Source organism: Euleptes europaea, chromosome 12, assembly GCF_029931775.1.
Source record: "Euleptes europaea isolate rEulEur1 chromosome 12, rEulEur1.hap1, whole genome shotgun sequence".
In the NCBI taxonomy this organism is placed as follows: domain Eukaryota; kingdom Metazoa; phylum Chordata; class Lepidosauria; order Squamata; family Sphaerodactylidae; genus Euleptes; species Euleptes europaea.
The window spans coordinates 34,250,445-34,275,237 of record NC_079323.1 but is presented as its reverse complement, the minus strand read 5'-3'; the positions used below and the strand labels follow the sequence as shown (position 1 = coordinate 34,275,237).

General features: G+C 41.4%; 2 protein-coding genes across 2 annotated transcripts; one reads left to right on the top strand and one right to left on the bottom strand.

The window, feature by feature from the left end:
* Window positions 1-2,051: 2,051 nt before the first annotated feature.
* On the bottom strand, window positions 2,052-17,220 carry CEP97 (centrosomal protein 97). The gene is made up of 11 exons (XM_056858176.1): window positions 17,154-17,220; window positions 14,005-14,147; window positions 12,371-12,529; window positions 10,521-10,622; window positions 9,607-9,720; window positions 8,011-8,177; window positions 7,694-7,858; window positions 6,820-6,953; window positions 5,251-6,037; window positions 4,646-4,721; window positions 2,052-2,758 (listed from the first exon to the last, which is right to left on the bottom strand). Exons 1-11 carry the CDS (start codon window positions 17,218-17,220, stop codon window positions 2,072-2,074), a joined length of 2,601 nt encoding a protein of 866 aa, XP_056714154.1. The 3' UTR covers window positions 2,052-2,071.
* A 234-nt stretch (window positions 17,221-17,454) lies between these two features.
* RPL24 (ribosomal protein L24) lies at window positions 17,455-23,068 on the top strand. Its single transcript, XM_056858899.1, has 6 exons — window positions 17,455-17,547; window positions 17,694-17,769; window positions 19,726-19,836; window positions 21,097-21,233; window positions 22,138-22,201; window positions 22,948-23,068. The coding sequence occupies exons 1-6, from the start codon at window positions 17,543-17,545 to the stop codon at window positions 23,026-23,028; spliced, it is 474 nt and encodes a 157-aa protein (XP_056714877.1). The 5' UTR covers window positions 17,455-17,542; the 3' UTR covers window positions 23,029-23,068.
* Window positions 23,069-24,793: the final 1,725 nt, after the last annotated feature.

Genomic DNA, 24,793 nt, shown 5'->3' with positions numbered 1-24,793 from the left:
GGCAAATCTGAAAGTTAAACTTGAAATAGTTAAGATTTTTACAAAATGTCTAGTCATAAACGCACGGCAAATTTTGCAATGGACTTAAAATGTTTTGCAAATTTTGCCACTGCAGGTTTGTTCTTTATGCTGTCTACAACCTTGTCCCTATGCCTAACATTGAAAAAATACACACACATCAATGATTACATCTATGTTCCTAAATCCTCATATAAAAATACCCATTTACCACTGTTCATAGTTAATAGTAAAAAAAAAAAAGTTAGTTTACTGTCAAAACCAGCGGGGATTCATGTTGGGAAGACAAACTCTCCTGAATAGTTACAAATGGAATCAGGAGAACTTATGATTCCCTGCGACCACAAGAATCTCTGAGATGCACAGCAGGGCCATCATATAGAGGCCAATTTCTCTTTAGCTGAGAGCAAATTCAGTCAGAGCTTCTCTCATCTCTTCTGAGCAGACGATGACACAAACTAAGGCAATTTGTTGAAAAATGTTGAGTCCAACACTACCTTCTGCTTCAGTTGTTGCCACATCAGCAGAGGTTGGTGCCAGAATAGCTGAAATAGCATCCCATGCAAATCTATACCGATACAAGTCTGGCCAGTTGCCTTTAAGAACCTCTTATCCACCCACCTTTACTGCAGTAAGGACCTTGAAGTACAGAGACCTAGAGGCTGAAGAAGTCTTAACACCCTAACCTCTAAAAACTTCTGCTTGGAATACATAACAATTGATTGTCAGGCTGCATTCAAACATCATGAACAAACCCTAGTATTTTTGCGATGAACACTCCTCATGCAAAAAAAGGCGGGGAAAATCTTAAACTATCTTTAATAGGTCACAATATCAGAATGCAGCTGCCTGGACTACTTGGGCCTTTTCCCCTTCCTCTGAAACAGTATTCTTAAACAAGATACAACCATGGTTAAAAATCCCAGGTACTGAGAAGGCAAATAACCCCAAATAGCGCAGCCAGCTGCATACAGATGTCACAACCTAAGATTTCTTTCTTCAATCACTTCACGAGGGAGGGAGTGTGAGAGCGTAACTATTAGACGTAGTAGTGTTGGTTTTTGATACCTTGCTTTTATCTAACATAAAGAGTCTCAAAGCAGTTTACAATCGCCTTCCCCAGCCCCCAACAGGCACCTTGTGAGGTAGGTGGGGTTGAGGGAGTTCAGAGAGAACTGTGACTAGCCCAAGGTCACCCAGAAGGCTTCATGGGGAGGAGTGGGGAATCAAACCCGATTCTCCAGATTAGAGTCTGCTGTTCATGTGAGGAGCAGGGAATCAACCAGGTCTGTTAACTAGGTTTAAATTAGTCATAAATAAACTGAAGTTTGCTCATAACATTTGAAGAGGGTTATGTCATTGAAAGTCATGACAGTTATGTCACCGAAAGCCCTATCTGATAAAAAACAAGGCTGTATGAAAGTCAGCAACCATGTTTGCAAAAATACATATTGCATATGTTTTTTCTTCAAGCAAAATGATCTGTGTGTGTAGCAAGTCTGGGAAATAAAATAATTTATGGCTTAGTACCTGAGTTCTTAAGCATACATTTTTGAATTGCCTGTCAAAACACTTCCCCTAGATTGTTATATTAAGAAACACTGACCATCTTCTGTCCCTTAGACATCTACGTACTTCTCCAGTTTACAAATATTCTTAATTATTTTAATTTCTTCCCAAAAGCAGACAAAAGTGAGAATATAGTAAGAACGTATGCTTTGTATTTTGGAAAAACGAACGGCTTAGTTCAACAAAGGTAATAGGAAAAGTAGTTAGAATGTTCAAAATTATATTTCATAGAAACCTGTTCAGTGTTCAATTACGTACAATTTTGAATTAAGTGCATTATATCCATTATACTGAACCTTACCTGGTAGAGTTTAACACAGTGTCAAAGGTTAGAAGATCAGCAAAACGCTGTTTACAAGATAAACTGTTCTAACAGCAGGGGACTGGAAGTCCAGAACAGCCTCCTCCCACCAAAAATAATCAAATTTTGTATAAATAACAACGAGGAAGTGGCTTTTCTGCTGTTTCAACAGGTCTATGCCTGCTACACAGTTACGCTAACAGGAAGTGCCTGGAATGAAGAGTCACAGTCTGTCGGTTTTTCTTCTGCCGTTTCTGCATTCAAATGACACCTTTCTGATGCCTGGGCAATTCCATCTTGTGCCGATGGAAACCCATCTGGGGAGCCTGAGGTTTCAAATGAAACAGCTGCCTGGAGCCTACAGCTTTCTGTTTCATTGCTGCAACTTGATTTTTCATCAGCATCGTCGAGCTGCTCAACTGATTTTAAATACTGCTGGAGAAGGCTATTGTCCAGCTCACTGTTGGATCCCTTTTCACTACCTTCCCCGTGGTTTAGTGGGACCTCTTCCGCATCTGAAAGGCAGCCTGAAAGAGAATCTTCGTGCAGTTTGACTGTTTCCAAAGAAGTCCCTAGCGTGCTCTCGTTTGTTTCTGACGAACTTTCTTCAGATCTCCTTGATTCGTTAAGGCAATTTTGGTCAGTTACACCGGAATGAAAGCCTGAATCAGGAAATTCTGATGAAGACTTCTGTTGACAAGCTTCAGCAGCTGAAACTACCCAGGTAGAGCTAGCAACAGGAGACAGTACTCCGGATGACTCTTCGGGTAGCTCTGAAGGATGCAAAGCACTTGATGTAGGGATGCCATGCTGCCCGGCAATACTTAGATGTTGGTTTACAGAAAGTTGCCACTCCTGCATGGATCTAAGCTGTAAACAACATAAAGGGAAATTTTATAATACAGTATGAGAAAACTAAACACTTGTATTTGTGACAGCTAGGTGTAAATTAAATCTATGATGTGTTGAAGAGAAAAGCTATACTCTTGGCTAATGAAGTAAAGAGGAGCAAGATTTGATACGCACTGATTGGTGATGTGCAATGACTCCTGAACAAACACAGATTTAGCCACACTGAAATAAAATGAATTTGAACTGGGACACAAAAAAAGGTGCAGGTGAGAAAAAGAAAATGCTAACACATCAAAGACAATAAAAGGAGCAACAGTCATAAACCTGCCCTGGGCCTATGTGTTCTTACATGTGTGTTGTGTGCATGTAAAGTCTGTTTCTCTTCATTGTGCCACCACCCCAAGTTAAAATCCAGCCTGCCACATTACCAGTGACTTGGGGTACCCTGGTAAAGGCTGCCTCTGGGCAAGTACAAAGGGCAGAGGTTCCCAATTACTTCAGTCCATCCAGTGTGCAAGCATAAGAGCATGAGTGATCTAAGGCATGTGCAAGGAGGAGCTTAATCACAGTCTGCTTTCTTAAACAGGACAAGACTTGATTATTACAGATTAAGCTACAACACAGAGAAAATAGCAATTATGCCTACTGGTTATAGACTGAATGAAAAGAACAGAAATGTAAGTCTAAGCTAAACCATACAGAAGAGTTACCTCCACCATCCTCCCTGGATGGCTATGGAACAAATGCACATCCTGACCCCTACCTGCTGCTTGCAGAGGAATCCAACTTTCAGCATTTGGACAAAGACTAATGGATGTTTCCACCTTTTAATTCTTTCTGCCCTTTGTTGGTGGGAAAGCCTCTCCCAATCCAGATTTAGAGAACTTTTCCCACATGGGAAGGTACACCCCAGTCTTCCCCAGTCAACCTAGCTCACACATTCCACACTTCTCCATACCTAGATGTTTTACAACAACTTTCTATCATGCCCTCCCTGGCACATGGCAAATGGTTATCTCTCTGCGGAAATACATCTTCTGCTCTCTCTCACCTTGCTGTGCATGTTATGGCTCTTCCTTGGGAATATAAACAGCTGACAGGATCCCAGGACTCCCCGATGCACCTTGCATCCCCAAATCATAACTAGTTTAAAAACTCACAGCAAATAAAGTTTGGAAAAAAACATGGTTTTGAGGAAGGGATGCACATAATAGCAGACAACTGAAGCTTGAACACATGAAGCTGCCTTATACTGAATCAGAACCATGGTCCATTGAAGTCAGTATTGACTACTCAGACTTGCAGCGGCTCTCCAGGGTCTCAGGTAAAGGTCTTTCACATCACCAACTAGACTAGTCCCTTCAAGTGGAGATGCTGAGGATTGAACCTGGGACCTTCTGCATGCCAAGCAGATGCTCTACCACTGAGCCACAGCCCCTCCCCAAGCTTCAACAGTATGGCACTTTATTCTGTGAAAATCTGCACCAACATGTACCTGAGGATTGCCAAAATGAAATTACAAATGTTATGCTCTCTGTCTAATGTAGGCAAAGATCACTGGAAAGCAGCAAGCCATTTTTTTTTTAACAGAAGCCTTTACATTGTCTTTTAAATTTTTCATAAAAGACTAATTTCTTCAATGGATAGCACTTAGATGAGGAAAACCACACATTGTTTGAAAATGGTGACAGATTCCTCTAGTGTGTATACACGGTGTTTATCACATGATACATGCAGTTTTCTATATTGAAGCAGTATCACTGGAGAAAATTTGTTCTGTGATGCTTCCCATAGTCAGATGAACTACAATACCAAACATACTTCTCTTCAGGGTATTCCTATCCCACGGAGTCTTGCTTTATATTGAGATAAAGCATGAAAAGGATTTAGTGGCAAGCTTTTTACCTGGTCCCAAAGGAATTTGACAGCCTCCTCTTGCACCATCCTTTGAAGCTTTTCCTCATCTTTTTCTTTCCTTAATCTAAAACAGCAAAGACCCAGAACATATATTATTTACACTAGAGAGAAATGTAGGATACCTTAAAACTGTTACCTCCATCCATTGGCCATATTTGCAGCAGTCTTCACATTATAGTGTTACCATTAAAACTGCATCACTCTCCCCGTGTGCCAATTCTTATTCTTAGAATGATAAATAATAAAAATCCCTCTTTGCTATAGATATTCAGGACTGTGGCTTTCCTTCTTGTGCAATAAATGTTAATGTAATGATTCTGCAGGATAAAACCATGTCTTCTGTTGCCTCCAACAAGCTAGCCTCTGAAACATTCTGTAGATGGCAGGGTTGTTTTTTAGTTTCCCTCCACCTTACCTCATATAAAGAATTAGAACAATACAGGAAGAAATACAACTGAGGGTGCAACAGCTGTATCTTGGTATCCTCTTACAGTTAGCAGCTAGATGTGTTCAAGATTATATTAAGCCTCAACCTGTTAACAGTATCATTTCTAAGGGTCACTGCGAAAAGGCAGCTAGAATTGCTGACTTACTTTCCCATTTCTTCAGTTAAATGCACAATATGTTCCTGCATTCTGCTGAGTCGTATTTCATAGCGCACTTCTTTGGCTCTGGGATGGCGGTTCCTAGTGTAATATCCTCTCCAAGAGGCCTGAAGCTTTGTGGCTGCTCTGTCCATTTCTTCAAGCACATCATTCTTTTGAAATAAAGGAGCAGAGGCATCAGAAGATGTTTCTTCTAGGTATGTGGCAGGGCAAGCAGTTTTGATGATGTCTTCCTCAGGTGCAAGTGAATGCTTGACAAGCCTGCACTGAACACAGTCTTCAGAGGATGCCTGATGGCTTCCAGCGTCAGTTGATAGAGTAACAGTGGCCACTGGCAGACTGGAAGTGGACAATATGCCTTCTTCTTTTTGACTTTTCCTTTGAGTTTCCATAGTCTCTTCTAATTTGATGGGATGCTTTCCAAGAGCCAAAAACGTCTTTTCCTGCTTTTCTTCATCTTGTTTATTAACCTGTTCTACACATCCAGTGTCAGCAGCACCCACACTTTCTGTATCAATACGAACTCCATGAAGCCTCAGTTCTGCAGTAGTAGGAGACATCGGTGAGAGCCCCGAAGCAACAGGCATAAAGGTAGACTCCGAGGACAGAAGGCTACTGTTTAACTTGTCCTCATCAGTTTGTATGTCTTCCAGATAAAGGTCCTCACAAGCATTCCTTTCACCTTGTGAAGAAGCTGGAAAAACATTTGTAATTGCATAGGAATGGTCATCGTTAGATCTTGGCCCAATCCAGGAATTCTTTTGGATAACAGGTTCTGTAAAAACAGAATGAGACAAGGTTAACAGTACTTTGGGTATTCTGTCATCCACTTCTGTCATCTGAGCAGTAACGAATAACGATCAACATGATCTACTTCTCAGACCTTCAGAGTGCATGATATTTCTCTGCTGGTTTACAGCCAGGTGTATGCAGTATTAGCCATTAGCTTCAGTGGGAAGCCAATCCATGCTTCTTTTAGAAGCATACTTCTGTTCTTGGTACTCTCTAAAGCTGCATGAGAAGGCCATGTGTGCTTCAAGCATGAGTAGTATCCATAGTACGAAGCATGGATAGTGAAGGAGTTTTGAAGCTGTAAGATAGTAACTCGTGGTTGAACTCTGGACATGTAGATTATACTGTCAGTCACAATACATCATCTCTCTACCTCAAAAAACATCATTACAGTCAAGTGCTGTAAACATAACCAACATCTCTCTGGAAATGCTTTTTTTCCCTTTCCTGAAGAAGAGGAGGCATATTCTCCTCTGCCTTTCCAAATGAAGCAGCATTGGTTTGCACTGACATTGAGATACTGCTGCCCATCTCTGAACTCCGCCAGTACATTAGCTGACATTCTCCAAGTTCTTAAAGACCGAACTCTCTTTCGCAAGATTCCTCCCACACCCTCTTAGCCCCAACATACTATCATCCTCCCTCTCAACTTAAGCTTACTATAATTGTGCCATTTTGGCCACAGTCAAGAGAAACAGGGGCTACTAGTTTACAAGGAGTCCCACCACCAGAAGGTATTAAGCTACATCAGTGAGTGTGACTTACCTAGTTCAGTCCTTATTTGCGGCCCATGGGCAGGGCTGTTTGGTTTGCTGGTAACAGGCACCCCTTTATTCCGAGACAAGGAAACAGGGAGCTCATCGGCTTGGCTTTGGTACATCAGTTGCCTCTGGTGCAACCTGAAGACAATAATTACAGACTGGCTTGGTTTTGCTAACCATGGAGCAGATTGGTATGAAAACATCCTGCTTTTTTGGAGGAGCTAAATTAGCAAATGTGAATAACACAGGCCTTTCTTGTGAGAGCCACTGTGTCCAAGTGTTGGAGTAGAGGAGGCCTCCTCACCATAAAACTCGCTGGGTGATATTGGGCCAGTCATCCTCTCTCTTCTCACCTGTTACTGTGAGGATAAAATGGAGGCAGAGAGAAGCGTGCATGCAATTCTGAGCTTCTTAGAGGAAAGGATAGGACTCACAATAATGGGTTTAAATTGTGGGCAGAAAGGTACCAGCTGGATATTAGGGAAACATTTTTTACAGTAAGAGTTGTTCAACAGAGGAATCAACTACCTAGGGAGGTAGTGATCTCCCCACCCCACCCCGCTGGCAGTCTTTAAGCAGAAGCTGGCAGTCTTTAAGCAGGGATTCTCTAGGCTGATCCTGCATTGAACTGGGGGTTGGACTAGATGGTCTTTATGGCTCCTTCCAACTCTATAATCCTATGATTCAAGCAGGATTAAAAAAAATGCACTACAATAAATTCTGCATTTTCACAAGAAGACAATTCACAGTATTTATAGCTAGTGGTATGTGGGCTGAAGCTGCCAAATCAACTGAATTATCCTTTCAGCACTTCTGCTACAAAAAACAATTCTGTCTTATTAAGTTACTTACCGATGACAAAAGAGAAGTGTTCTCACCTTTGTTTATGCAGTATTTTTTCCAATTTGGCATCCTCGGCAGTTTGCAGCCCAAACATAGTGGTAAGAGGACAAACACTAGCAAGGTACTGCACTAAGGAAACATGTTGGCCTGGGCGAAAAGATCTTCCCTTTCCTTGACTGTAAAGCCACTCTGCTTTCAAACTAGAGGGAAGTACAGACAGTCATGGTAGCAGACATGCTTTATTCCAATTACAAAACTGAGAGGGGAGAGAATGGCGTGATTAAGGAATTTTGGTAAAGGAACTGGAGAGGTGATGAACATGTTTTAGTCAGATTAGTTACCCAATGCTTACCTTTCTTTCTGAGAAATCACATAGCCATCAAGAACTTTAAGATTAAGACACCAACTAACAATATATGGCCGATAGTCAAATCCTGGGATGGAAGGAGTGGCCATCACACAAGGATTGTTCATAATTGACAACTGCTCCAGCTCAGGGAAAGAAGCCAAGAAGGAAATCTGAAATAAACAGTAGCTTTGTTGATCAAATAAAACTCAATTAATGTCATGGGCTGCATATGAATACTATACATTCTGTCCCATTTTGGTTTATAAACAATGAATTGCTTGAGGAGAGAGAAATGCTTAACTTCAGTGGCTTAATTCCATTTACAGGCCAGATTTTTATTTACTGTGACTTGGGTCACATGTTATGCTAAATCCAGGGATGGAAAGAGTGGCCTTCATACAAAGATTGTTCACAACTGACAACTGCTCCAACTCAGGGAAAGAAGCCAAGAAGGAAATCTGTGACTCCGGTCACATGTTATGCTATATATCATGAGTGAGCCTTAGCCTCACCAATGCCTCCATTCCATTCCCTCACACACTACGATTCTCTCCCTCCTTAACAACAGTTTGCAACTGGGGGGCGGCAAGCACAGTTTAGATCAACTACAAAAAACAAGTTGGATCTTTTCAAAGTTCAGTTTCATCACAGCAGAGAAGAACTCCTATTTTCTATCAAATGTTTTTTGCTTTGGTTGGTCAGGAGGTAAGGAAAGGAAATACAGGAAGCGCAGCTCTACAGCACCTGCCCTCTTGGCTCTCCTTGGACTGCTGGTCTTTAAGTCTATAAGCAGGTGCTCTGCATTCCCCGAAGCTGTGTAATGCCACAGGTACCCAGATGGAGAGCTACCTCTACAAATGATAAAGTCAACTGATTCCCAGATCTAACCCAACTATATGCTGTAACAGAGAGTAACATATAATCAAAATATTCTTCACAGATGCCTATGTATCATTTCCAAACTGGAATAAGTGCCATCATAATCTCATGATCATAAAACACAACCTATCTGTAAAGTCCTTAGCTATAACATTTCCATATTAATCTTATATAATCATATTTGATCCATATGATGAGCATCAAAGCCGTGTTCAAATTCCAACTTGAGATATGAACAAGCCTGGACCACAGCTCAAATGCACAAATTGACATCACTGCTTAGCTTGGGGCAGATGCATTTAAATATATGGATATTTGGAGGATGAACTTAAGCAGGGTTTCATAGGAACCCACTCCATGAATCTGGGTAATTATGAGAGTCAGATAAGAGAGGCCCAGGATATGCACCTCTGTGGAAAGGAACTTTATCTTTTAATTACAAAAAATAGCATCTGTCCAACAGAATGACCTTCATTCTTCTTGAAAAATAGCTTTTAATTATTCTGCCTTAATCATATCTTCTTTTTGGAAATTTTATAGCTGCCATCTGTTCTGTGCCAGTGAGTATGTGTAGCTCCCCTCCTGTTTATGGACATGAACAGGAAACTAAAAGCTTCAGTGACAGTTATCTGTGCTTCACTTACAACTTTATTTCAGCCTTTCTCAAAAAGATACCTAAAGAACGACTCATTTGCTTTTGTTGAGAAAGGCCATTCTTACCTCATTTAAGTCTCTGACTTCATTTTCTGCCAAAGAAAGAATAGCAAGACCTTGAGGTAAACAAGCAGGAGCTGTACGCAATGATGTTATGATATTTCCATGCAGCAAAAGAGTCTTGAAGGATGACAAGAGGGGAGGGAAGTCCGACAGGTAGAAATCTGTTTTAACAGTGTTATGTCAATTGCTTTGAATGTTCCAAAAGAGCTGCCTAAATGCCATGAAAACACCCCTCTGGCAAATAACTGTAGAACGTACCAACACTAAATTTTATGTTTATCAATAACAAAGAAAATATTTTAACCTTCATGTCCACAAAAATATTTCATTTGGGAATCCTTGAAGGATTCCCAAGCATGAAAAGCATTTGTAGCTAGGAAATACAGTATTACCTTGGTTGTACTCAAATGTCATAAACTTCTCTTTGTTCGTCACAAGACAGCTAGAAAGAGCTTGGTTTCAGGCGCTCCCTCCCTCCTCCCTCTTCCCTTACACAACTGTGTGTGTGTAAAGTGTTCAATTGCAGCCGACTTATAGTGACCCCAGCAAGGGGCTTTCAAGGCAAGTGGTGAAGCAGAAGTGGTTTGCCATTGCCTTCCTCTGCAGAGCCTTCCTTGGTGGTCTCCCTTCCTTGCTTAGCTTCCGAGATCTGACAAGACTGGGTTATACCATGTCGCCTTCCCTCCTCTTACACAGCTGGGAAACGGAAAACCAGTTTAGACCCGCAGAATGTTCTGACACTAGAATCAGACAAACCAACTAACTGAGATTTGCTCGCTAGCCTACAAACCAGGTCTAAACTATGGAACAAAGAACAAAGGTTTGCCTGTGATGCTTGAACACATTCACAACTTTAATGATGAACAGCTCTCAGCCAAGAAAAATAATACCACACAGAACAACCAAGCAACACTTACCTTCAGAGAAGAAAGCTTTGAGATATCACCTATTTGGGATATATTATTGTCTGATAAATCAAGGTGTTGAAGTGATGCGCAGCTGTTGAGTTGGTCCATAATCTACAGGAACATAAAATGTTTTTTCAGCAATCATAAACATTTTAAAAATTATTAGATGAGTTTCTCAATGAATCAACTCTAGAACTACAACACAACTTCTTGCTCTTTAAATTTAAAACTATGTCCAAAAGACTGTAGGTCATAGAACTATTGCCCTAGGTGTTCCGGAATTCCATTCTAAAAAAATGTACCCACAAAAATGGATTTTTGTCACTAAGAATAAGCAATGAGACTGATTACATAATTAAGGATTTAAAGAATTCAGAAATTTTAAGCCCTGGAATAGGGCAGTAGACAGAGAGGGAAAAATGGGATGAGCAGGGTGTGCACTGATGAACAAGGAAGGAGACAAAAATAGATGCATAGTAAATTAGGGAAAATGGTTCTGGAAATACTGCTGAGGCAACTTCCCTCTGCAAAAATAAATGCTACAAATGCACTTTTAAAAATGAAGATGAATATTCTCTGGGCTAGTTCAGGTATAACACTTGGCATCATAACATGCAATGATTCCAACAATACTTTTTGTTGCATTTGTGTGAAAACGATTCATTCACAGGTGTTAAAGCTTGCTTTCTAGCGACATCATGTGCTGCATATAAATAGTCCACAGGGTCACCTCCAAAGAGTTTGCATGGGCAACCCTTTCTGATGTAATGTTTGTCACATTTTCGTACTGGGTCTGTGTGTTCTGACATGCGTGTTGCGTGGCTGCCTGTATAACTGTGATTTCTCTTCTTGTCACCACCCCAAGATACAATCCCTCAGTAACTCAGTAACCTCAGTCTTGGGGTACATTGGTAAGGCTGCCTCTGAGCAAATACAAAGGGCAGAGCTTCCAGTTACCTTAATTCCCCCTTGTGGGTGCATGTCTTTAGAGTGTATGAGTGAGCGCGTGGGTGGTGTTTCAGACACAGTCTTAGCATGTGGGTGGGCTTTCAGACACAGTCTGCTCTCTTAAACAGGAGCTTTATTACTAAAGATTAAACTAGAGCACATACATGGAAGTAGCCACCATAGTAGAATACAAAATCTAAGGAAATAAAAGGAAAACATATATCTAACCGAGTTAAATTATGCAAGGTACCTTCAGATGGAGCAAACACATTCTCGGTCCCCACATCTGGGCGAAGTGTTTGAACCCAGAACAAGGGAAGAGTTCACCTTTTAACACTACTGCCTGCTTAAGTGAAACCCCCTCCCCCCAATCCAGAGTTAGGAATCTTGCCCCACCTGGGAGCTGCTCTGCTCTCTGCCAATGGTGCCTCTTCCCACATTTCCCTCTTCTGTCTCTCCCCCTGATCGAGAATTTTATGATGCCCATCCATCAGATCCCCTTTGGCAAGTAGGCTCAAATGGCTGGACCACAGCTCCTGTTTTTCTGATTCTCCTCTCTTGGGAAAATAAGCAGTTTGCCATGGGTTCAGGGACCCTGATCATAACATGTTTTCCTGAGTTTGCAGCTGGGTAACAATTCCATAAATTAATCTGTACATGAAAGATACTACAACAGAACAGGTCCCTGAGATTTGAAGAGCCATCACATACCACTAAAAAAAAAAAAAAAAAAAAAAATTCTAAAAACCACTCCAGTGGCATAAATATCATAAAGCAAACTGCAACACATAATAAAAATTAAATCAGATTAAGTTTTATTAGTTTAAGTGGGAACAATTAAACCACACACAACTTTTGTTACAGTTATCTAGTTACAGTTATATTCTGACAGAAAACGTAAGAAAATTCACCTTTAAATTATTTCCTGCCAGGTTCAGCCACTCCAAGTGCACCAGATCCTTCAGTCCTTCTACATAACCAATACTATTGTGAGGCAAGTTTAATACCCGAAGCTGAGTGAGTTTTGCTACTCCCATCATCCGTACCAGCCGATTATTCGCAACGGACAGCTGCAAGGTAAAACAAGGCACAGCAGTCAACAACCATGACATGTAGTCAACAAATCAACCATGATGGCATCAGATCTGGTTTCCATTCAACTGTCAATTTATGACATTTTCATGCTTTTCAAAAAGCGCATGACCACACAATTAATAACTTTTGAATTTATCCACAGCAGAAACATACTGGGTGTGGAAAAGGTAACAAAGTGAAAACACAGTTGTGTTAATCACTATCTCAGAAAATTGTTGGAAGAGCTGGCAAGATATATGATAACAGCGGCAAGAGTCATCATAGAAGCAAAGTGGAAATCAGAAGAAAGCCCAGACATTGAAGACTGGAACAATAACTTAGCAAAGTATGCAGTCATAGCTAAGCCGGATAACCAAGTAAACAAAAACCAAAAAAAATCTAAGCAATAATTTTTTTTAAATGAGAATTGTATTTTTCATATGCCTAGAAAGCTGTGTATAGATAAGAAATGTTGTAATATGGTGAGATATAAATTTTTGTTATTAGGTTTAGACATTCTAATAATTATGAGTTGAAGAACCAAATATTATATTAGGAAAAATGTATTTGTTTTATAGTGGATAATGGCTATATATAGTTAAGTAGGGTATTGAATTAAGGCAGCGATGGAATATTTAGGATATGTTCCAAAAATTAGTATAAAGGAATAGCCACATTATTATATTTAGATTTTCTATAATAAGATTGAATACCCCTTAAAAAAAATTATGAATTTACAGGAAAAACCATGAGATCTCACATCGGTCAACTGCAAAATCTCAGCTGCCATTTGGGGAACTGGCCAGCAACTCCATAAACATAGCTATGGCAAGGATAATGCAATGCAATCTGGCCTGCCAGTTAAGAGCTGCCTCTCAAACCCTGCTCTCAACACACCCGCCTTCAGAGGTGAGGCAGGTAGCAACTACAAACGGGGCATTTTCTGTGGTGGCATCTTACCTTTGGAATGCCCTCCCCCTTCAGGCTCACCTAGTGCCTTCTTTACTTTCTTTTAGGTTCCAGACTACAGTACATCTCTTTACCCAGGCTTTTAAATAGGGGTTTTACCTTATCAGCTTTTTAATAGTCTTGTTTTATGGATAGTTTTTATGCTGCTTATGTCCAGTGGCTTGTTTTTTAACACTGTTGCTTTAAATTGTAAGCTGTCAAGAGCAGGACTCCGAAGAGGTGGCACAGGCCTATTCTAAACAAACAAGGGGAAACTGCAACAGAGGAGCCAGTGGTCGCAATCATTTGCTCAAATTTTGTTATGTGTGTAAATATTTTAAAGTTGTTAGCACTCCAATGTAAAGTTTGTGAAAAATCTATCAAAGTATTCTAATATGTTAAGGAGTAGTTATTGTTCCTCAACTTTTAAGGATTCATTTGTCTCATTTCCCCCCCAGTACCAGTAAACCAAGGATAATCTAACTACAATAGCACAAGTGTATCATAGACATGCACAACTAACCTGCATCAAGTTCCTGCATTTCTCCAGGTGTTCCAATTTAATTAACTGGTTTTTATCCAGAATCAAAGTATGTGTATCTTCGTCCCATGCCAAAGTTGGTACCAGTTTTTGTAATCCTTGCCCTGACCAATTAATTACTAAACCTGTGAAAACAGAAAAAATTCAAAGAATTTTACATGTATATGTTGCCTAGTACTAGGAAAAATTAAATTAACTTTACTCACAGGCAATTTATTTAATAATTATTTATTAACAAAATTTATATCCCACTTTTCTCCCCTCACAAGGGCCACCAAATCACCTAACATATATGATAAATTCACATTTTAAAATTATTAATATCAGCCCCCCGAAAGCACGCACCATTAAAACAATTAAAAACAGAGTTAAAAAATCCATACAAAGCAAAAACTAAAACACTGGCTAGGAAGGAGGGATCACTGAAGGAACGCCAAACAAAACAAAAAAGTCTTCACCCGCTGGCAGAAGATGGCAACAGAAGGGGACTGACGAATCTCCCTGGACAGAAAAAGCTCAGATGACATGACCAAGAAGGCCCTCTCCCAGGTTTCCACTCACCTAATCTCAGAATGTGGGGGTACCCGGAGCAGGGCCTCCGAAGAAGACCACAGTGGTCATGTTATGCCATAATACTTTAATCTTTAAAATTATGGTAAATTCCTGCCCCATTCACTCTTTTGGGTGTTTGCTTGCTTGAAACCAACATTAACAATGCAAAATGTAATGCTATTTGTTTATCCAAACAGTCCATCCAGTTTAACAGGAGCAAAGCTTTATCCATCCAATGGCAAAATCTCCTCAGCAAGCTGCCCCACACACTTTTGAAAGCAGAGCTTAGGCCTGCCCCCTCCCTGCATTGTCCCTGGAAGGAGTGTCCATACAGGCACTTCCCACAGCTAATATGTGGATACTCCTTTTTAATGGGATTAAAACATTTGTATTTTTAATCTGTTTAAAGGGGAAAACCTTGGGAAGGTGATGGATTGTGCTCAGAATATTTATCATAATCACACCCGGATGCTCCCCTTCAGTGGAAGAGCATTGTCAGGAGCTTCCCATGTGGAAGCAACCAAAGATAAATGAAGAGGGAAGAATTGTGCTGGCCAATGGCCATAACAATAAAATGAAGAGGGAAGAAAATATCTCTTGGGAAAAAGCAAACTACTTTGGGGAAAGTCACATATAAATTGCACTAAATAAATGGATTAGTTGAAGAGGGCCTGCCTTGCTTTGGCCCCAAATTCTACCCTCCCCAGGCACTGCCCCAAGAGCTCCCAAACTGGAGTTAGCGATGGTTCTGTCAGTTGTAGGATTGCCAACAGATTTACACCTATAGGCCCATGGACACCACTGGTTTGAGCAGAGTGTAACTCTGCTTAGGATTGCAATGCAAGATACATATCACTTCATAATACAGAAGTAATGACTAGGTTATCGTTTAGTCTTCAGAACAGAGGACACCACCAATGCATACATTCAGTAGATAAAGTTATGCACATAAAAAGATGATTGTTTGGCAAATTAACAGTGTCATCTGAAACAAAATTACACCCTTGTAAATCCACTGACATCAGCAGGCTTAGACAGAGTAATTCTGTTTAGGACTGCACTATAAATTAGCATACAACATCTCTTTAGAACTTGATGTGACCTTTATTTAGACCTCTTAGAAATCTAACATGCTCTCTCAAAAATACATGGATCGTGGACAGTAAAGAAAGGAAGGGCAAAGGAGGCAACTAAATGGGAATGGGAGCATAAATTGATAAAACACAACCCAAAAAGTCTGCCGCAACAAGCATAAAATAGCTTTACAACGTCCTATATCTCTTCGGCTGTGTGTGTGTGTGTAAAGTGCCGTCAAGTCGTAGCCGACCCCTTTTGGGGGTTTTCATGGCAAGAGACTAACAGGTGGTTTGCCAGTGCCTTCCTCTGCATAGCAACCCTGGTATTCCTTGGTGGTCTCCCATCCAAATACTAACCAGGACCGACGGCTAGCCTGGACCATCCACGTCAGGGCTATCTCTTCGGCTAGCCTGTGCTTCTGTTCCCTCGTCTGGTTCTGTGTGCAGTAATGAAGACCCTGTGGGATTCACACCTGCCTGGAAACCACTTTAAGAGTAAACCCCTTTTCTCTTCCCAGCCGCTCGGCAAAGGGTGTGATGGCTCAGTAGTAAGGACAGGGCACTCTGCACATGTTCAGAGACCTTCATGACGACCGAAGGACAGGGCACTCTGCACATGTTCAGAGACCTTCATGACGACCGTTTCCTCGTAAGAACGTTCCGCAGTTGCGCTGGGGCACTCAGAGAAGAGACGCTAGCTGCAAGGCCATTCAAAAGCTTTGGCCGATCTTCTACTCTCATCAAGACCAGAACACCTTTTGGAGTACTAGCCGTGGCTCAGTGGTAGAGCATCTCGTTGGCACGCAGAAGGTCCCAGGTTCAATCCCCGGCATCTCCAGTTCAAGGGACTAGGCAGGTAGGTGATGTGAAAGACCTTTCTCTGCCTGGGTCCCTGGAGAGCGGCTGCCGGTCTGAGTAGACAATACTGACGTTGATGGACCGAGGGTCTGATTCAGTATAAGGCAGCTTCATGTGTTCATGTGTTCTAGCAAGAAAAGACAACAATGCCCCCAAACTACTGTCTCATGTGCTTCTATGGCTGATTTCACCTGCTGTTTGACACCCGATTTGACGGTTATAGAGAGGCAGCCAAGGGAAAACCATCTGAAGGCAGCTAGGGCCGGTTTGTATTTGCTACACTAAATTGTCGCACCGAGAAAAGGCCAACGTGCCCTTTCCCCTCGGCTTTGAACAACCCCCGTTGTCTTAAAAGCACAACGCCCGCTCCTCACAATAAAGAAAACGGCCATCCCGCAAGGCCCTCTGGGAACTATAGTCCAATTCTAAAGTAACTAAAGACGTTAAACGAGACGCGGTAGAGGGGGGAAACTACAACCCCCATAAGCCACCACCGGACACTTTCTTCTCTCTCTCTCTCTCTCTCTCTCTCTTTCTCTCTCCCAGCCCCATGAAAGATAAGTACTTGCCTGCCCCTCATCCAACCCCCCCCCCATAATACCTCTCCCTGCACATTTACCAAGGTCCCCTCAATGCTTTCCCTACCGTCCATAAATGACTTAGTCGCCTCAGTCCTGGAGGATGATCCCCCCGCAGCTACTGCCGACGCCATACTTCCCGCTTGCTAACAACACTAGGCAACCGGGCGGGTGCTGAATGCCGATTGGCTGGTTAAGGGAACCTCAGGAAAAAAAAAATTTCCAAATATTTTTTTATTAAACCATGAGGTTTTCGAAACCTTACGGCGGCATGAATGGTGATTTTTTTGAAACATTTTCGGCATTCACTAGCTGCCTGAAAAAAGCATCCCATGATGCCTTGGAAACGGGGGCGTTTCCCCATAACGCCCCGCGCGAGTATAGAATCCGGTTTCCCGTGATCCTCTCTTCCTTTTCGCCGCTGGAGTCGCCAGCGCTGGAGCAGTTGCCGCCATTATGAAGTAAGAACCGGGCTCTGCCTCGGGGGGGGGGGGTCTAATCCGGTGCCATCCTCTGGTTTGAACGCTGGTAGTCAGTCGTGACGGGCGTTTCCCGCCTTGCTAACCCTTTCTTCTTTCTTCCTCGCTGGCCCTTTCTCGCGACGCAGGGTCGAGCTGTGCAGCTTCAGCGGGTACAAGATCTACCCGGGCCACGGCCGCCGCTACGCGCGCACGGATGGCAAGGTAAGGCGGGTGGAAGTATTGGCAGTGGTTGCGGCCCCCGGGATGGCTTCGGCGGCGTCTCAGAACCGTCTCTGCTCCTGGTTCTTTCTAGCGCGGTGCGACAGCGGTTTCATGAGGGGTTGACGCTGACCCGGAGACGTGTTAGCAGCTGTTTGTAGAACTAACTTGTTCCTTATAGAGAAACTGCTGAATTACAGTTGATGTTCAAACTAAAGTCAATGCATTGACCTGGGCTGAATCAAGACCTTGCATTCATGGCTCATGACCAATGCTGATTTTTTATGACCTTAAAGACCTTGCATTCATGGCTTATGACCAATGCTCATTTCTCCACACCCATCTCTCCCCTGGACATCACAGACTCGTCTGCATACCACCCCTAATCCCATCACGCCTGCTATTCACATTGATATACTGTTAACGTTTACATACTAATGCTTGTCTGAATTCACTCTCCTCTACTTCAAGACAGATGGATTCACATTCTAGCTGTATCTGAAGAAGTGAGCTGTGGCTCGTGAAAGCTCATACCCTGCCAGAAAATATTTTTGTTAGTCTTTAAGGTGCTACTGGACTCTTGCCCTTTTCTACTACTTGTGCCTTATTGTTGCCCTTCCCACTAAGGTGCTCACTTTGGGATACCTGACTGCCAAGGGGAGGGGCCGTGGCTCAGTGGTAGAGCATCTGCTTGGCATGCAGAGGGTCCCAAGTTCAATCCCCGGCATCTCCAGTTAAAGGGACTAGACAATGCGAAAGGCTTCAGCCTGAGACCCTGGAGAGCAGCTGCTGGTCTGAGTAGACAATACTGACGTTGATGGACCAAGGGTCTGATTCAGTATAAGGCAGCTTCATGTGTTCATGTGTTCCTAACAACTTAGCAAGGTAGGAGTGGCCGAAAGAGAACAAAGAGAACAAGTTGCCGAAAAGCCATTCATTGAGTTGAACAGATAGTTGAACGTAGGTCTTTCCAGGCCTGGTCTCAAATGCTAATCACTGCACCACACTGACTTTTAATGCAACCCAGGCAGTTACATATCTGTTCATGTGAATGCCGTAATCTGTGAACTGGTTAACTTATGAAATTCAGTTGTACTGTGATGCCGAATGTACAACTTGCTTGGAATAGTAGAAGTTTTCCTAGAATTATTGGACCCACTAGTCTCGCTTAAATGTTATTTCTTTTAACACTGCTTAAAAAGTTGTCTGAGTTGTTGAACGTTTGATGGATCAATGCAGTTAAGTCAGTGGTTCAAATTTTTTTAAGTAGGTCTTCCTTCTAAATTTGCTCTGTTTTTGGGATCTACTTGCAAAGAAATTCCATGCTCTCCTACATGTAACACAAGCGTCATGTCAGTTAACACCAAAGAAGTGTAACGGTTAATAATGTATAATATTATTGAACACCAGGTTGTACTTTATGGCTATTTCACATATTATGCAAATGCAAGTCCAAATTTGCATCAAGCATCCCAGAACCACATCTTCCCAGCTCCCCATTTTAACTCTTCTGACCTCTTTTTGGGCCTAAGCCACAATTTGAAAAGAGCTACTGTAAGTAATAGCTCAAGGAGGGAAAAGGCTCTAATTAGATACAAATGCTTATTATTTATAACATATTCATATATTTTTTAGCAGTGATTGTTCTCTTGTTATAGTGTGAGAGTGTTCACAGCTCACAATTTTACTCTGCTATACCACCAGTTAGCCTTTAGGTGGTAGAATGGAACCCACAGATATTGCCTGATCTGAGGTGTTTTGCACCAGCCTACGTAAAATTGTAGTGCTGCAATGTTAAGAAATGGATTCTGGCCTGTATGTTTGGGCTGAAGGTAAGTCCATGAAAAGGTTAAAGATTTTTGCTTTAGAAGGCCCTACTTTTATATCTGTGCAGTGTTCTGTATTTGTGGCATGTAAACTGAATCTTCAATAACTGATTTAACAATTATTATATTACAGGTTTTTCAGTTTCTTAATGCAAAATGTGAGTCAGCATTCCTCTCCAAGAGAAACCCCCGTCAGATCAACTGGACTGTTCTATATCGGCGCAAGCACAAGAAAGGGCAGTCTGTAAGTATATTGCAGCTTGTGTGCTTATTTCCCGAGAGTGATAAATGGTAGGCGAGATGACCATGCTGCTTCCCATTTAGTTTATGATTTATTGCATAGTGGGTAATGATTCATTACTGAATTTGGTGACTTTATGTAGCAGCGTAATGCTTGAGCTGGGCCAGACAGGGATTGTGTGTGTGTGTTGTCCTTTCATAATCCCTTTTGTATGCAGACAAATCCTCTGTGATCACTGGGTGGTGTTCAGAACCAGATACTTGTTAGCAGTGCCTTTCATAAAAATAAAAAAGCATCAAAACTTGTCACTATAAACTGAAGGAGAATGTTTGCAGTGTATAACTGAAAGAAAAGGACGGTTTAGGATTAGAAACCCATTAAGCACATAGACAAATGTAGCTAATTAGCTACCAGTTTTAGCCAGTTCAAGGCAAAGGCATTGAACAAATAAGCCAGAAAAAAACCTAGCTACTGGGGTGAAAGTTTCAGTCCACACATAGCCACTTCCTGTCCTCTGGCATGTCCTTAAATTTGGACTTGGATCAAATTAAATGTTTCAGTGGACAAAGGATTTCCAGCCACTGAGAATAATTTTCTTAATCTGTTAGATTCAAATCTGTACTTTGTTTCCATTTGCACTTATTTTTTTACATTGTGGAGGCTGTCTTTTGCTGCAGAGTGCATTCTTCTAGTACTAGGCACTTTTTTGGATCATTAAAAGATTGCAGGAGCAGACATGTCTGGTGGCAGAGGAACAAGATCCAAGAGTAGGGGACCCCGATTGTGACAAAGAGCAGTGCAAGTAAAAATGAAGTATAGGATCCCCTGGAATGAATGGTTGGGTTTCATTTATAGAAAGCACTTTTTCCCCTTAGACAGCTTTTGAAGTCGTGGGTAAGTCTGGTGTCTGATAAACTTGGCACAACTTGCTGTCAGTTGGTTAGATCCTCAGCAGTTACTTCTGTATGAGTGGTTGATATCTGTCTCAATTATAAAACAGCCAAGGATACGGTCCTGGATACATGTTACTTTGGGAGGGGGATGCTGATAGCTGTTCTACATTAATAGTATCTATTTTACGTTAGGCTAAAAAGCTACCAAGAGGCTTAGAGAGATCTTATGTTTAAAAAATAAAAACTAGCGTGTAGCATTCTGTAAGCACTCTGTATTTAGAGTCAAGGGGTGTTCAGAAGTGATGCAATTAGTAAGGTCCTCTGCTCTTACAGTGTGGGTAGATGTGAAGCAATTTTCTTCATGTTTTAGGAAGAAGTGCAAAAGAAACGTACACGACGTGCTGTCAAGGGTCATAGAGCAATCACTGGTGCCTCTTTGGCTGAAATAATGGCCAAGAGAAATCAGAAACCTGAAGTACGAAAGGCCCAAAGGGAGCAAGCCATTAGGTGAGTCATAACATTCCTTTGCTATCAACAACATTAATTTGTATTTATTTCCAGTAATTCTCTGGCTTTCTAGTTGTGCTGTGCCATTGACTGTCCATAAGCAAGAGACTATTGGTTGACTACATTTGTAATGCTGAGTCTGAAAGCACAGGAATCTGAAAACTTTAGCTTGCCATAGCCAAGCAAAACTGATTACCAGGATCGTACCCATCCCCTAATGGCAGAGCAGAATGGTCTTCTCTCTCACATCAAACTGAGCTTTGGAGGTACTTGGAACATGTCCAAAGCAAAGCATAACTGCAAGGTCAGCTTCCTTAAATTCAGGAGGAACGCTGGAGCTCACTCACTGCTTAACTGGCTACCTCTAGCCTTCATCCCAAACTTGGACTGAGAGTTCATTCCCCATAGTCACATTGTGCTTCAGAGGCATACTGAGCATTTCGCTCGGTGGATTGCAGCTTATGTCTACTAGTGAGAGGGATGCCCTTCACGGTAAGATCCATGGTTAAAATACAAACTAGTGGTTTGGATTTATTGGTATTGTCCATGACGCATGATTTCCTTGCCCTCCCCCCTTCCGCCGCAACACAGAATGCTCCTAGGGGATAGAGGGAGAGGCTGGAGGTCTGTTGTGAGAGGAGAAATCAGCACAAATCGCTCCCTCCTTCCACCTGTGAAAATACTCTCTGGCATTCAACCCTCTAACTTGAAAAATATCATTGTTCTTGATATGTTTATAAATTGCTAACAAGGTATGCCATTGTAATAAAGATTTGTGTTAATTTTGGACAGTATGCACAAATGGTATGCATGATTAGAAATGCCAATTTCTGTTGCCCATTTCTTTGCCCATTCTGGAATGTTGGCCAGGATCATTGACTGTTTTCTTGTAAACAATTCACAGAGCTGCTAAGGAAGCAAAGAAGGCTAAGCAGGCAACCAAGAAGACAGTACCTTCCACAACAAAGGTGAGGTGTAGCAAAGAATGGCTAGGAAAGATGAGCTGCATGTCTGTGTATTTTCTTCAGTGGCATTTCTAAGAGAAGCAAAAACTGTGTGGCTGTAGCTCTTCAATTTAACATTTTCCTGTGCCCTTAATGAATAGTAATAGTCGTGTGCCCTGTGAGGGAAGTTGGGTTGTGAGAGTGATTGGTCTAACCTTATATCAATTACATCATACGCAACCTTATATCAATTACATCATGCCGGTTCTTACTGAACTTTATAGGACTTTGTTCTGAAAAGGCACTCAAAGGATTGGCCTGTCTTAATTCTGGTGTCTCAAAATGATTTTGGCGTGCCATCAAAGCTAGTACAATGTAACAGATACAGTTTTAGACAGTACTAATTTCTCCCCCTGTTGTCTTCCTCAGTCAGCAGCTGAGGGAGGACAGTCATACAGTAGCACAGTCCCTTTAAAACAGCTAGGAAATAAATTGAAAATTATATAGGTGCCTTCTTGTTTTCCAGGGTTGCCAATCAATTCCATGGACACAGTTCAGCCTGTGTTACACCAGTTAGGAGGGGGGGTGACACGGGAGGGTATTCCATCCTCTAGCTGAATACCTTGATAGGGAGTAATTGGGTGGGAGCGTGCCCATTCAGCTTAGTGGTTCCCTAGAAAGTCCATGCTATGCTTTCAGAAACATTACCCTGATTTACAATGGCTACATGATAATAGTATATCCTGATTAACATCTTTTTCAATTGACAGGCACCTTCAAAGACTGCACCAAAGCAGAAGATTGTGAAGCCAGTGAAAGTTTCTGCTCCCCGTGTTGGTGGAAAACGCTAACTTGTCATAGTGTTTTGGTTATGTCAAATAAATACTTGACTTGTAACTTGTATCTGTGACTTGATATTATGGATTTTTTTTTTTACTTGGAAATATTTAAAGTAATTTAGACTTGTATACAAATGAATTATAGGCAGATGGTATAATAACAAAGTATTTTGTAAACATTCAGTTAACAAATATGTCTGATGAGATTTGGAATTGCAAAACTGGCATACAAAAAAAAAACCTCCAATGACATGACAGCTCCATTATAGAGCTGCAAAACACACACAAAGAAAACCTGTACCTATTCCATGATGGAGTCACCCTTATGTTGAATACTTTGAATTCCCTATAATACTATTTGCCTGGCTTAAATGTTTCACTTGAATAGCCTGAGCTGTTGTTTGATTCCAAGTTGGGGGTAGGGTGTAAATATTTATTTGGAAATTAGTAAGAACGTGTTATATAGGGTAATTGCATCATTACTTTTGCCACCGGCTTGTAAATCAGTAGTTGAAAATGATACTGCTGTGCTTCAGATGAAATGCTTTGGCATGGTTCAGGTAGTTGGGTGTATCCAACCAGCTTTTTTGCAAATGAAAATGGGAGGGAGGGGGTTCCCCCTTGTCCACTTGCATGGACAAAAAGCCTGGATCAACAGGCTGTCGTTTGGTGAGACTGAGTGAAAAAGTTGGTTGGATCCACCCCAGTATCTCCTGCTGTCACAGCTTTTGCATTGTAAAAACACTCCCTGTTTTTTTCTAGGTGAAAAAAATATCACCTAATATCACCTAATTCAATGTGACCTCACCCCATGGGTCAGGAATGACCCGGTGCTTGCACAGGGGACCTTTACCTTTAATACAATGCAGCATTATGTTTAAATAGCTTCAAGGCAAACATGGTTTCAGGTCAACCTGGTATTACATCAGATTATATATTACTTTCCATAGGAGGGAGTGCTCATGCAGTTTTGAGACCTGCCCTCATAAACTAGAGAACCAAGTTCAATTCCCCTCTACTCCACATAAAGCCTGCTGGGTGACCTTGGGCCAATCACAGTTCTCTCAGAACAAATATCTCACGCAGAGGCATGCAATGGCAAACCACCTCTGAAAGTCTCTTGCCTTGAAAATCCTATGGGGTTGCCACAAATCACCTATGACTTGATTGCACACACACACATACCTTATTTCAGACATTAGTTAATTTAATTGTAGATTTAAAACATGAAGCATTTGAAATGCCTGATTTGAGTCAGTCAATTTATTTGCAGTCATAGACCATCAAATAAGACACATTTGCATAGTTAAATATCAGGATAAAAACAAATACAAAATAGATTTGCGATTTAAATGGTTAAAAATTATCAAAGTGCATAACTAATTAATATCCGAGCAAATACTAAATGTTGGTAAAATTAGAATGCTCGATAATATCCTAAAATCTTGATTTGAGTCCAAAGGTGAATCTCAGCATTATGTTAAGCACACATTTTGATTGAAAGCATGTTGTAACTGAATCACGTTGACCACATTGTCTAGACACAAATAAAGCTTAAAAAAAAATCATTTCTTTTTAAAAAGGGAAACATTCAGTACTGTCAGAAAATTAATATATTACCTGTGTCTTTTGGAAAGTATCCTGTCATTCTACTGTCGGTTTCAAACCAATAGTTAATTTCTGGGATAGTGTGAATGAGAATGGGGAATAATCAACGATGACTGAAATGAGAACGGGAGGAGGCCACCCCGGAGCAATGATGTGGATTGGGGAGGGT

Bases quoted from the DNA above. Each gene is read 5' to 3' on its own strand.
- CEP97 (XM_056858176.1), bottom strand. From the start codon at position 17,220: ATGGCGTCGGCAGTAGCTGCGGGGGGATCATCCTCCAGGACTGAGGCG. The intron at 10,623-12,370 runs GTGAATTTTCTT...ATGTTCCTGTAG, and splicing joins TGGCAGGAAATAATTTAAAG to ATTATGGACCAACTCAACAG. The intron at 2,759-4,645 runs GTAAAAAGCTTG...TGTTGTTTACAG, and splicing joins TCAAATTCCTTTGGGACCAG to CTTAGATCCATGCAGGAGTG.
- RPL24 (XM_056858899.1), top strand. The intron at 17,770-19,725 runs GTAAGGCGGGTG...ATTATATTACAG, and splicing joins ACGCGCGCACGGATGGCAAG to GTTTTTCAGTTTCTTAATGC. The intron at 21,234-22,137 runs GTGAGTCATAAC...AACAATTCACAG, and splicing joins CAAAGGGAGCAAGCCATTAG to AGCTGCTAAGGAAGCAAAGA.